The sequence below is a fragment of the Amblyomma mixtum genome, chromosome 3 (assembly GCF_055824585.1).
Source record: "Amblyomma mixtum isolate Tamu chromosome 3, ASM5582458v1, whole genome shotgun sequence".
Lineage (NCBI taxonomy): Eukaryota > Metazoa > Arthropoda > Arachnida > Ixodida > Ixodidae > Amblyomma > Amblyomma mixtum.
In genome coordinates, this window is record NC_143014.1 from 170,414,077 (window position 1) to 170,426,988 (window position 12,912).

General features: G+C 42.9%; 1 protein-coding gene across 5 annotated transcripts in view; it reads left to right on the plus strand.

Moving 5' to 3' along the window:
- Positions 1–12,912, plus strand: part of LOC149352686 (protein FAN-like) — a 77,302-nt gene that overhangs the window by 62,520 nt on the left and 1,870 nt on the right. For 3 of the 5 annotated variants that reach the window (XM_089581907.1, XM_089581906.1, XM_089581909.1), the window contains 4 exons: positions 2,520–2,703; positions 5,673–5,711; positions 6,150–6,252; positions 10,988–11,097. In XM_089581907.1, the coding sequence (XP_089438033.1) occupies positions 2,520–2,703; positions 5,673–5,711; positions 6,150–6,252; positions 10,988–11,097 (436 nt within the window). The remainder of the gene's footprint in view (positions 1–2,519; positions 2,704–5,672; positions 5,712–6,149; positions 6,253–10,987; positions 11,098–12,912) is intronic. The other 2 variants (XR_016290836.1, XM_089581908.1) reach the window with 2 other exon arrangements.

A 12,912-nucleotide genomic window follows, 5' to 3' on the forward strand; every position in this document is an offset into this window, starting at 1 on the left:
TGCTTGCATTTCGGCGAAGAAATCCCAAGTTTCTGCATGCTTTAGCAGAGATATAATCGACGTGACGGCGCCAGCTCAAATCAGGAGTAAAATAAACGCCTAGGTATTTAAATTCGAATACCTGTTCTAACATTGTGTTCCTAATAACATATGAATACACATCAGGGTTTTTCTTTCTTGTAAACTTCATATGGACAGTCTTGGACAAATTCAAATTCATATTCCATTTAACGCACCACTCTGAGATTCTGTTCAAATCTTCTTGGAACATTTCCGCATCTCGATCACTAGTGACAACACTATAAAGAACGCAGTCATCCGCAAATAACCGCATTTGAGATACTATTCCGTCACCAATGTCATTCACGTAGAGCAGGAACAATAGTGGTCCTAACACGGAGCCCTGGGGAACACCAGACACAACCTGCACTCTTTGAGACTCGGCGCCATTCATAACCACAAACTGCTGCCGTAAACATAGGTAATCTTTTACCCATGATACCACTTGAGGGCTAATATTGTAAAAAGACATTTTTTGAATTAGTAAAGAGTGCGTCACGGTATCAAAGGCCTTTTTAAAGTCCAAAAACACGCAGTCCACGCTAAGTCGCCTGTCCAGTGCCTCAGCCAAATCGTGCGCAAATTCAGTCAGCTGCGTAGTACACGACAGGCCCCTTCGAAAACCATGCTGACGAGGATTAAACAATGAATGTGCGTCCATATGTGCTGCTATACTGGTGAACAAAATATGTTCGAGTGTCTTGCACGCAACTGAAGTTAGAGATACCGGTCTATAATTTGATACAGTGTTGCGAGGGCCAGATTTGTAGATTGGCACAACACTTGCAATTTTCCAGTCATCTGGAAGGCAGGATTCTTCAAGCGATTTTTCAAAAATTATCTTTAAGTAGGGTGCAACCGACTCAGCACACAGTTTGTAGAATTTGTTTGGCAAGTCATCAGGACAACCAGCCTTAGCAATCTTCAGATTCTTTGAACGATAAGAACTTTGTGTTCACTGGTCGGTTCTTTGATGGTGCAAACTGCCTGATTCTATGAGCACGTTCAATACTCATGGAATCAAGGGTGACTTTCAATTTCTCGGAGCAGAAGGAAATAATCCTATCATCTGTGTCTGCCTATGTTTCTGTCTGGGAGTCTGAAATACCGAAGAACATTAGATTATTTCTTCTTGATCTGTCATCTAGGTCATTATAGTCCTGTGGTGTCGTGCACTTTAACGGAAAGGTTTCAACATGAACAGCTAGCCTCTTTACTTTCTTTTTTAGTGGCATAAGAGATAAGATGTTTTGTTCCGCAGTTGTAACCATGTTCGCCAGCTCAGCTATCTTCTGCTCAAGTGCCTGTCCTGTACGGATGGAACGAATTTCACAGTTGGTTAGGTACATCTTACAGGTTCTGTTCGGTGTACCGAAAGCAAAAAGCCTGGGCTTATGCTTTTTTTCGTGATGCTTTGCAGTAGCAGTGAGGATAATTTAGAAGTTAGATAACTTTGGGGTGATTCTTTTTATTTTGTCATATTTCATGCAGATGTTTTCAGGTTTTTGAAGCAATGTAGCCTTCACGTGATTGAACAGAGTTCTTTGGCAAAGCTTACAAGTGTTGCTGATGATTTCTAAAGACGCAAGGAAGCCGAAATCTGCTTGCTTACTCTTCCACTTAATCCTTAGTGGTTGCCATTATAGTTGAATATAACTCAAGTCTGCAGTGAAGCTTTGCCTGTATTCAGGACCGCTGCACAGAATTCCTCTACGACAGAACGTAGACTGTTGTTAAGGCTTTCTTGTTATGTAAACAAGAAGCTAATCACAACACGAAATTATAAACTCAAGAATTCTGTTACCTCGGGCTTGTTCGATACAGTCACATACTAAAAAGCTGATTTTGTTCGTTGTTGTGATTGGTCAGCGGATGCTGTTCTTTTAAATTGTATCCTATTAAAGCTGGAGCACCATTGCGGTGAAGTCTTTCATTTGAAGTAGTAGTAGTAGTAGTGGTGGTGGTTTGATGAAAAAACAATGCAAAATGAGACAAAAAGGGGTTGCCGGCCATGGCAATTGCTATCTAACATCTTAAGCACCTGAACTGTGGCTGGCAGAAATAAATGGGACAGGGAGAAGACAGCAAGAAATACAGAGAGGAGCGATGGCAAGAAAGGACAGGGGAGAGCTATGTACACGTTTTACTGAAGACAAAAAATAAAAAAAATTTTGCACTGTTCGTGCACGAGTGTCCAGGCACTGTCTGAGATATAACTGCATGTGAGTGATCACTGCCCATATTTACAAAACATAAAAAAGCACTGTGTATGCTAAGTCACGCGCACGTAGCGTCCTGTCACTAATTAATCGTGCGTGCAGCACACTGCACAGGTGGCCAGGGTGGGGTGCCTGGCCGCATCATTTGAAGTAGCTCATTTGCTTTTTAGTGGGCCTTATCAGTTAATTCAGGAGCTGTGGTAACTGCAGTGTGGTGCTGCCTTGTTCCGTTCTACCTAGATCTGGAAGCTGGTGGCCCATGGTGACAAAAGTGGTTGCAGCCTGCTTGCAGAGCTAGAGCATGAGTCGGGTGTGGCCTGCATTGCACTGGATGCTGAAGGGGAGCACTTGGTCTCTGGCACTGTGGAAGGTTGTGTCAGCCTCTGGGAGCTGCAGGGCTCCACTTGCATCGGACAGTTTGACAGTGGGTCATTTATGCTTTTCTCGTATACCTGTACTTACTTCTGCTCACTAGCCAGAGACATGACATTCTGAGTCATCTATCGTAATGTCTGTTTAAACTGCTGCGCATCATCACTTATCCAAAAGATGCATTGCTGTGTGTGTACTATCCTTGATCACACAGCCAGAAATTATGTGGTGCAGTTTAGCCAGATAGTCTTCACATAGATTTGTAAATGTCTGGTAAACTTCCAGCTTTGAAATAATGGTAGAGAGAGGGTGTGGTTGATGGTCCTTTGCGATCACAAAAATGAACAAGGGAGGGGAAAACCTCAGGTTGCTTGAGCCAATGTTTCGACAAGGGGACTTGTCTTCGTCTGGGCAAAGCGTTCATCATTGGCAGGGATTAAATAGGGCCTTCGCTCTGAGGAGGAAGGCCCCGGGGGTGGGGAAGGAAAGTGGTGTGAGAGGGGATGCATGTCAGGAAGGGGAGGGAGGTGAACCTTGATTCGTTAAGCTGCAATAGTGGAAAAACTTATATCCGGGGGGTGTGTAATGAACAAAGGCTTTGAAGGGGCTGCGACGGGGGGAGGTGCTGTAGGACCTGAAAAACTCAGATAAGAGGATTAGTCAGCGTGGTACAGGGAAATGAGAAGAAGGCAAACAACATAGGCTGGCACTGGAAGGAGGGGCATTTCCAAGGAAGGACAAGGCGGGGGGGGGGGGGATGGCTCGAGTTCAGAGAAAGCCAAAAAGGTGGGGCGGAGGGGGTAACAGGAATGTCATGGTTTCCGAGAACTGATAGTAGGGGATTAGTAGAAAAAAAAAGGGGGGGGGGGGGGGGGGGGGTGAGTCACAGAGAGACGGTGAGAAGGCCGGAAATGTGGTGGAAGATATGACGTGGGAAGGGTGCAAAGAGCGATAGTATACTCAGAAGTACTTGTATTTGGCCGTGTTGGTTCATAACTTTTCAGGAGGACACAGGGGCGCAACAAAAGACCCGGACATAGAAGCAGACAGGGACAAGCCCTTGTCCCTGTCTACCTCCACGCCCGTGCCCCCCATCCCGCCCCTGTGTCCTCCTGAAAAGATAATATACTTATGCGAGGTTCTAGGAAATGGTCTGAGCACTCGAGCCATTCCCCCCCCCTGCCTTGTCCTTCCTTGGAAATGCCCCGCCTTCCAGTGCCAGCCTATGTTGTTTGCCTTCTTCTCATTTCCCTGTACCACGCTGACTAATCCTTTTATCTGAGTTTTTCAGGTCCTACAGCGCCTCCCCCCGTCACAGCCCCTTCAAAGCCTTTGTTCATTACACACCCCCCGGATATAAGTTTTTCCACTATTGCAGCTTAACGAATCAAGATTCACCTCCCTCCCCTTCCTGACACGCATCCCCTCTCACACCACTTTCCTTCCCCACCCCCGGGGCCTTCCTCCTCGGAGCGAAGGCCCTATTTAATCCCTGCCAATGATGAACGCTTTGCCCAGACGAAGACAAGTCCCCTTGTCGAAACGTTGGCTCAAGCAACCTGAGGTTTTCCCCTCCCTTGTTCATTTTTGTGAGCTTTGAAATAAGTTTGAAGTCAGTTGTGCGTGCAATTTTTTTTTCTTCCCACATACTAAAAATAGAACGTGAAAGTGAAATGGCAAAAAAAAGCTGTACCGAAAACAACTATTGCCCATAGCATTAAGCCATAGGCACTTTAATGGAATTGCCCCTGATGGTGATGGTGAGCTCGTTGTGGGTATGTCAAAAAATGGGGGGAAAAAATTCACACGATGTTCATAGTTTGTTTCAAAATATAACGTGAGGTGTTTTCTGAGGCAGATGATTTAAGGAAAAAACTCATTTTATTATTGCAAATATGGTAATGTCACTTTCAACAGGCACCAGTATTGTGACTCTCCCATATTAGTGTGTGAGCATGTTGCTTTCAGGGCTGCTGGACTTGATGTAATAGCTTGATTGAGCAGATGGGAGAGCAAGCATGTCAAGGCAGCAACAGAACTTCATTTGTTACCAGATTCTACATTTTAATAGAACTCAGATGATTAAATTAATCAGATTCCCCTCAATCATTTGTTTCCACTGGTGACCACAAATGCAATAATCACCGAAGAGAGCATGTGGCCGCTAGGACACAATTCCACAAAAATTGCAAAAATCTGAGCATTTTTCGCAGAATTGAGGGAAACTAGGGACCTTAGCCATGCCACTCAAAGGCTGGCATGCATGCAAGTGGTGTCCATGCACTTATCATATACAGTTAGTGCTTAACCCCCTAGCGAACTCGTCTTAAGCCAACTGTCATTTCTGGCTCTTGACATGTTCTTGCAATCTGTGACTGGTTTAAGGCTAGTAGGGCTCATCCAATCCATTTTTTTTTGGCTTGCTGACAGATGGCATTATAGGTACTGCATGATCATTTTGGTACTACTTTCGAAAAAAAAAAAAAAAATGTGTCCATTAGGGGGTTAAACTACTATTTCTTACATACTGCAGAACTGACATCATCTCATCCAAAATGCAATTTTAGATGCAGGAATGTTGTGAAAACAGTGTATCAGGCAGGAGTACAACGCATGGGAATATATGGGCTTTTGTGCTGGGGCTGCTCAAACATCTCATATCAGCCAAAGAAAATACAAGAGTCATGAGTGCATCAACAGTGTTCTACTATGAATGTGATTGATTTTTGGTACTCTGCGTGCTGTTCCATTGAGAATGTTGCGGTTTCATGCAGGTGGTAGCTTTATCCACGTACTCTGTTTGATTGTGATAAGTGTTTTCTGCAGTCAGTCATGTTACTCATTTTATTGGCAGCCACTTCTCTGTCTGCATATAATTCCATGATGTTTAGAAAAAGAGTGTGTTGAAAAATAATTGCAATTTCTGAGTTACCCATGCTTGCACAGAGGCAATTGTGATGAGTTTGAGATTTTAAAATGTAGAACTTCAGCAATTCTAAATAACCTCCTTTTCCTTTCCAGTTCACAAGGGCACTGTGTCAGCTGTTTCATTCAGTCCAGGTTGGTACCATTAAGTTATAAATTTCATTATGAGGTGCCGCCGCGGTGGCTCAATGGTTATGGTGCTCGGCTGCTGACCCGAAAGACGCGGGTTCGATCCCGGCCGCGGCGGCTAGAATTTCTTTGGAGGAGAAATTCTAGAGGCCCGTGTACTGTGCGATGTCAGTGCACGTTAAAGAACCCCAGGTGGTCGAAATTTCCGGAGCCCTCCACTATGGCGTCTCTCATAGCCTGAGTCGCTTTGGGACGTTAAACCCCATAAACCAAACCAAACCTTCATTATGAAGTGTACACTGATTACTTTTTTCCACTGTGCTTAGTTCACTCTTGTGATAGCAAATTTGCTTTTAGGCTTTTTTCTGTAGCGGCACATGTAAGATGTGCATATCATATGAAAAAAAGAAAAAAAAAGTACTGCACTTTCTTTTTTTCTTTAAGATGGTCACAGGATAGCATCATGCAGTGAAGACAAAATGCTGAAAGTTTTAGATGTCCCGACTGGTACAGTTTTGTTTAGCAAGAATGCTGGTTGGGCCATGAGGTAAGCATGTACTCTTGATTGCTTACTCAGAACATTGTATTGACTTTTCTTGTGTAGATGCTGTATGACTGAGGGACGGTTTCCACTAATAACTGCCTGTAGTGTTAATAACTGCACAAGCACAAGCATAGTAGAAGTACTATTGTGCTCAATATGAGCTGCTACACAGGAACTGTGGCCGGAGGTCCGTGCTTGAAGCATTGGCAGCCCTGCGCTGCTGGAAATTTGTGCACTTACTCGTTGATGCAAAGAACAATGTACTACACTCGGTGTTCGTGCAGCTTAGGTGCTTTGTGTAAGGGCGCATTATTTTACTATAAAGCGGAATCCTCAACAGGTTCACTGCAGATGCGTTTTAAGTCGTTGAGCACGATAGTACTTTCATATACAGTGAACTCTCGTTAAAATAAACTTTTTGCCATCGCAATGGCTCAGTGCGTGTGGTGCTCAGCTGCTAACCCTAAAGACACGAGTTTGATCCCGGCCACAGCTGTCTCATTTCGATGGAGGCGAAATGATAGAGGCACATGTACTGTGATGTCAGTGCATGTTAAAGAACCTCTGGTGGTTGAAATTATCTGGAGCCCTCCACTACAGCATCCCTCATAGCCAGAATCGCTTTTGGATGACCATAAACCAAACTGTACTAAACTTTCTTAATTCGATTTATTGGTTTATTAGAATTTATGATTTTGACCTGTCAACATCAAATGTGTTAAAGGCTCTCATTAATTCAAATAAATTTTCAGCCCCTTCGAGACTGAATTATCAAGCGTCTATCATGGTAGGGTTTGTGTATGTTTTGGGTTTGCTTTACAAGGCTAATAAGGCTGAAAAATGGTATTACTGGGCTTGCGAATATCTAAACATTGGTAGCTCTCACTTTTAAAATGGTGATTCAAATGTATTCTACGATATTAGTTATCGCATTATATTTTCGAAGCATTTTGAAACTATTCAGGTCAGAATGGCTTTCAGTTACCATGAAACTTGCTTCTACAAAAGCCTTCGTGGCTAAATGTGTTTCAGTGTGATAGTGTGGCACAGCCTTGTATGCAGACATGAAAATACACTTTATGAAGGCTGGACAGCAACTCTAATCATACAGGTGTGACATGCCAGCTTCCTAATGCCATCTGGTATCACATAAAGGTATCTAAATACTATTGCAGTCAGTTCAGTCTTTCCATTCCTTTTCTGGCCCCAAAGAATATTTTTCTGCAAATCAAATAAAAATTTCCTCTGAAGGAATAGACATAAAATTTATGGGTCACATTATTTTTCATTGTAAACATTGTGCACAGCATCAGTAATATTGAAACACACAATGTATTATTTATCAATGCACCCTGGGTAGTTTATTATTGCATAAATCCTGCACAGTAGTTTTGTTTTCAGTTTTTTCCAATTCTGAGTCTTGGTAGAATGTCGAGAGTGCAGAAGCACAAATGGCACTTTCCTCTGCATGTAGTGCACCATGCTATCAGCAGGCAAATATTTTGCCTACCATGCCGGTCACACATGCGCAGGTCAGCAGAAATATCTTCCTGAACCTCATTTCATGCATCATACTGATGCCACTCATGATAGGTTTTGAAAGTCAATCAAGCTTGGTCATGCATACTTTAAAATCCGCCCAAAATATGTTTTAGAAATTGCATTCTCTTTATACTTGCCTGTATGCTTCCTTGGACACAGATAAAGCCTTCTTTATGCTAGCTATTTGTACCTTTGAAATTTGGTATGTCTGCTCCTTTAAATATGAAAAAGAAACAGAAGCAGTCAAGTGGGATCACCGGATGCAGTCAAGTAGCAATTAGGGTGGCTGAATACGTACAAGCCTCCAGTAGAAGAAAAGCGAAAAGTGTTCTTTGTGTGTGCACATATTTCCACTACTAGTCATAAAGTTATCCTGCCCAGTGTAGTTTTTCATTCAAATTATTGGTAATAAAAAACAAAATTAGTTGTTTACAGTTTGAATGAACACAAGTTGACTGTACTTAAAGAGGCACTGAGGATAACCCCATGCAGTTATTTATTTCAGTATAAATTGATTCTTTAGCTCTTTCGGGTATGTTGGCATTTGTCCGGCAGGAAAAAGACACATTTATTGCAGAGAAAACTGAATTTAAAAATTTTCCCACCAGTCGATTCAAACTCATGACCTCTTTACCGAAAAGGACGAGTTGTCACCATTTTGAAGTGAATGGCGGTATAGCATAGCTTGTGGAATCTGCGCTGAAAAATTTGTGTTGACGCATGCATGCATGAAATTGACCGCTGATGTCGACACGTGTAGTTAGTTTTTTGGTCTTTTCTAGCTTATAAAAGTTCAGTTTTCAGTGAGAGTGGTCTCTTTGTGATTAAAATGCTGTACCCCTGTACCCTATTGATACAGGCTATCTTCAGTTTGTCCTCAGTGTCCCTTTAAAGGTCTGTTATGCTTTTTTCTAGCATGGTCAGCTGAATATTTGTGATAAAATCAAGAAGTGTTTTGGCTAATGCGGTGCAAATTTAAAAGTCAGTTCCACATCAGAAGCATTTAACATTTCTTTTTGATCAGAGTGTCTTTGGACACCTTGCTGACTTCGCATTCCTGTGGACGCTACGCGTGTTGAGTCTGTCAGTATTTGCTGTGTTGTTATGAACTGGACTGTAGGTGGTTTTTATTGAAAAACCTTTGTGTTTTGTTTGCAGTCACTAGTGGTATGCTTGTTATTAAGGGTTTGCACACGCCCTTAAATCCTTGAAATACCCTTGATCTTCAAAAAACTGATTGAAGTGCCCTTGAAACTCTTTAAATTTTGATATCATCCTTAAATTCCTTTAAAACTTTGAATTGCTCTTGTTTAACTCCAAAAATCAAGAGTACATGTCGACCAAGAGTGTCCCTCAGAAGGAACACTGGAGGACATGGAAAGGATGGGCAAAACCCAAAGTGACAATGTGGCACTGGACTGAGGTTATGAGTGGCCCCCCTTTCTCTCTCTCTCAATGGGCCATAAATCCTTCAAGATATGCTTCCTGCTCCCCTCCCCCCCCCCCCCCCCTTTTTTTTCCCCGGTAAGTGTTTTTTTGTTTTCTTAGACCATCTTACTCTTGTACAAACAATTCCAAATAAATTGGTCTCGAAGGGGAACCCATCGAGAGCACAAGGTTTCCTTGAGAATCTTTTGGGTGGCAGGGGTGCTTGTTCTCCCTGTCCTCTCCCTGTCTTCCAGTGTTCCCTCTGACGGGCACTGGCCCTGAAGTCACTGACCACAGTTGATGTCACGACATCGTTTTGCCTTTGTGCTTTGTACCATGCGGTGCGAATTAGAATGCCATGCCATGTGGAAAATGCAAGTTTCAGCCTGCCTGGCTTCAACATGTGGATTATGGTGGGCGGGTGAAAGCAGGCTTGAGTGGCCCACATAGAGCAAAGTGCACATTTTGCCAGAACATGATTGATGTGGTGGCAGTGGGTGAATTGGCACTGAAAAGCTACCTGAAGAGCTTGGAGTATATCTCTAGGTCAGCAGCATACAGAAGCAGCTAGCTATTGGAAGTTTCATGCGTGCTGGCAAAGAATCTCCCAGAATGCCTGCACGTGATTGGGAGGACGCAGCAGAGAGTCGGTTGGCAGTAAGAAAAGGAAGGCACTGAAGCTGGAGCCTGAGAACTTCAGTTCAAAAGAAAAAAAAAAAAGACGAAACTGCAGAAATCCTCGAATTTCATTTGGAGTCGACATGTAGTCTCTGCAAGGATGCCGAGATTAAAAATCACATTACTCTCATTGTCAAGTTTAACAGTTTCTGCCGAAAGCTAGGGAACAGGAAGCAAGATGTTGGCGGTGGAGAGGGAAATCAGAGCTCAGCAAGAGTCGAAGGGTACCTAATGTGTGTGATCCAAAAATATATTTTGCCTTCCTTGCTCGTTGTCCCTTCATATAATTGAAACCTTGGAATTTTCTTTGAATTTCAAGCCACATATTCTGCACAATGCTGTACTATGTGGCATCATGTAATTATAAGTTTAGGCAGAGATGTGTTGCTGTCATTACTTTTGTGCTCTGCGGGGCTTGAATGTTGTGGATGAAATGAAGGTTTTTTTTTTGTTGTTAAATGTTTTCCCAGCTTTCTACACAATATACACCAGCAAGCCAGCTTTAAACTTTCCTCCTCAGGGGTTTTGTCAGGTTGTGTAATGTAATCTAGCCTCCTACAGCTGTTGAATGCAGGCAACATTTGTGTGAATGTGCAAGGGAACAAAACAGTGTAAATCATGGAAATTAAAAATATTTCCCAGTCAAGCATGAAGGGGGAGGAGCAGGCACTAACAGAATAAACAGATGTGCCGCTATGACATAAGCTTATACGTCCGTTAAAGCCTGCAAAGCCAGTCTCGGAGCTGTCTCAGAGGGAGCAGCAGACTTGAAATTTTCTCTTAGTTAAAGGCACCACTATAGAACTATAGAACATAACACAGACTTCCTTGTTGTCTTCGTGTTGTATTAACCTGGTGAACTTTAACCAACTAGCCCAACAGCAGCAAGTCCTCCAAGTTTATTTGTTTTAAGTTTTTTTTAAGTCTGCTAATGCTGCAGCCTGTTACGATGTTTCTGTGAGAAAACAGTCAGTGGCATACAAACTTTAGTGTATATCAGAATTTTTTTAATGAAAGCAGTTTGGAGACACTTGAGTAATCAACTTTTTTTTTCATGTGCTAAATGTTATATACATTGGTCAATTGCCAGGTGTCTATGCTGGGACGGTGCTACAGTGCTGACAGGCTGCGATTCTGGAAGCATCCTTGTCTGGGACCTGCTAAGTGCAAAATTAGTTGCAACTGTGTCAGCACATTCTGGTGAGGCCTTTCACCCGTCTGTAATTGGTATTGCAGTTATGTTCCGAGTTGGGAAACTGTGTGGTCATTAAAAATGTTCCGTGGTTTAACAATGAACACAGTACCGTTAGCATACAATGCAACCGCCTACATAAATTACATGATTCTACCACCATTCCCCCTTGTAGTCCTGGGCGGGTAAGGATACTGCAGGCAGGGACAGAGTTGAAGCTTTAAAGGTGCACTAAAGAGGATTCTGAGCTCGTCTGCAAGCTCCGAGAATTCTAAGAAACTTCGAATTATTGTCCTGTGCGGCTGATTTCCCTATTGAATCGAATCAAACGTCGCGACTGCCGCCTTTTTTTTTTTAACTCGCCTTTGAAAAGAGGAGGAGTCAGCCAGCCGTGTGGTGGCTTGCCGCTCTGCCATCGGCAGAGTGATATAGTATAGCGATGGGCGAAAGCAAAAAGTCCATGCGTATTTTTATTTCGGCGGGCCTAATTTGCAGCTAACTGAAACTGTTTATTCACGAAACCTAAAAAACAAAATAAAAGCAAAAGCAAAGCCACCACGTGACTGGCTGAAAGGAACTCCAGCTTTGGCTGACTCCTCCTCTTTTTGAAGGCGAGTTAAAAAATAAGGGTGGGAGCTGGGACATTTAATTCGATTGATAGGGAAATCGGCCGTACAGGACAATAATTCGAACTTTCTAAGAATGCTCTGAGAGTGTAGATGGAGTTCCCACGATGAAAAGACGATTTCAGATTCCTCTTTCTTTAGTGCACCTTTAATGCAGTGTAATGTTTTCTGCATGAAACAGGCAATGTGAAGCTCAAACATACCAACAGTAAAAATTGCCTCGCTAGGTATGGGACACTTTTTAAGACAGCAAACAGCTACTATAAGAAGTATGCACCAACGTTACGGTGGCCGCCATTTTTTGGTGCATGTAGTGTAGCGAAAGGCTGCAGGCATATCCAGTCGACTTATCGCCACCTTCTCCAGCTTGCACTGCTGAAACTGCACGCTGTACCACAAAATGGCGCCCATGACGTCACATGACTGCCTCCTATACTTATTCCAGCATATCAAAGTTTTTAGAGCAGGTAATGGATGCATGCTTTAGAATGTTGAACTTCTTTGTGGCTACTTTAACGCAAATATTACATGACAGCATTAAGCTCATGTTCAGCAAAGAAACAGTCGTAATTGTTGGCATTGGGATGTTGAGAAAATCCCGACTGGTGGAAAAGGTCGCGACATCACACTTTGAGAAGTGGAATAAAAATTATTGAAACTTGAGTTAAATTGTGATTACACGTGATTGAAATGTCATTATGGCGTGTAAGGATGTAAAAATGATTACAGTGAAAAGAAATTGGGGATAATCAGTTAGGAATCGAGCCCATGCCCGTGCGGGTTGCAGGTCAGTCACAGGAATCGAGCCAATGCCTGTATGGGTTGCGAGTCAGTCACGCTGCCCCTCAGCCATCGAGGCGTTTTCATTCGACTTGGTTAAAGACAGACCTTGTGTGTCTTGTGATGCATCATGTGGTCTAATAGTATACCTACTGATGTATGCTGTACTGATGTATGATGTAATGAAAGAGGTGCTAATTAAGAAAGTAGTAAATAACCATTAACGCTGTTGCGTCATACCCGTAAGGCGGAGCTACTCATGCCACTGCCCAATCAAGGTTCTTTTCAGTCATGGGCGAACTTTCATGAATCATGGGTAAAGATTTGTGCAAGATTTTAGCTAAACTTGCTGGCCAAATGGGATGTGCTTTTTCCCTGATAGCAAGAATTGTCATAAGTACAGGGCAAAGCTTTCGA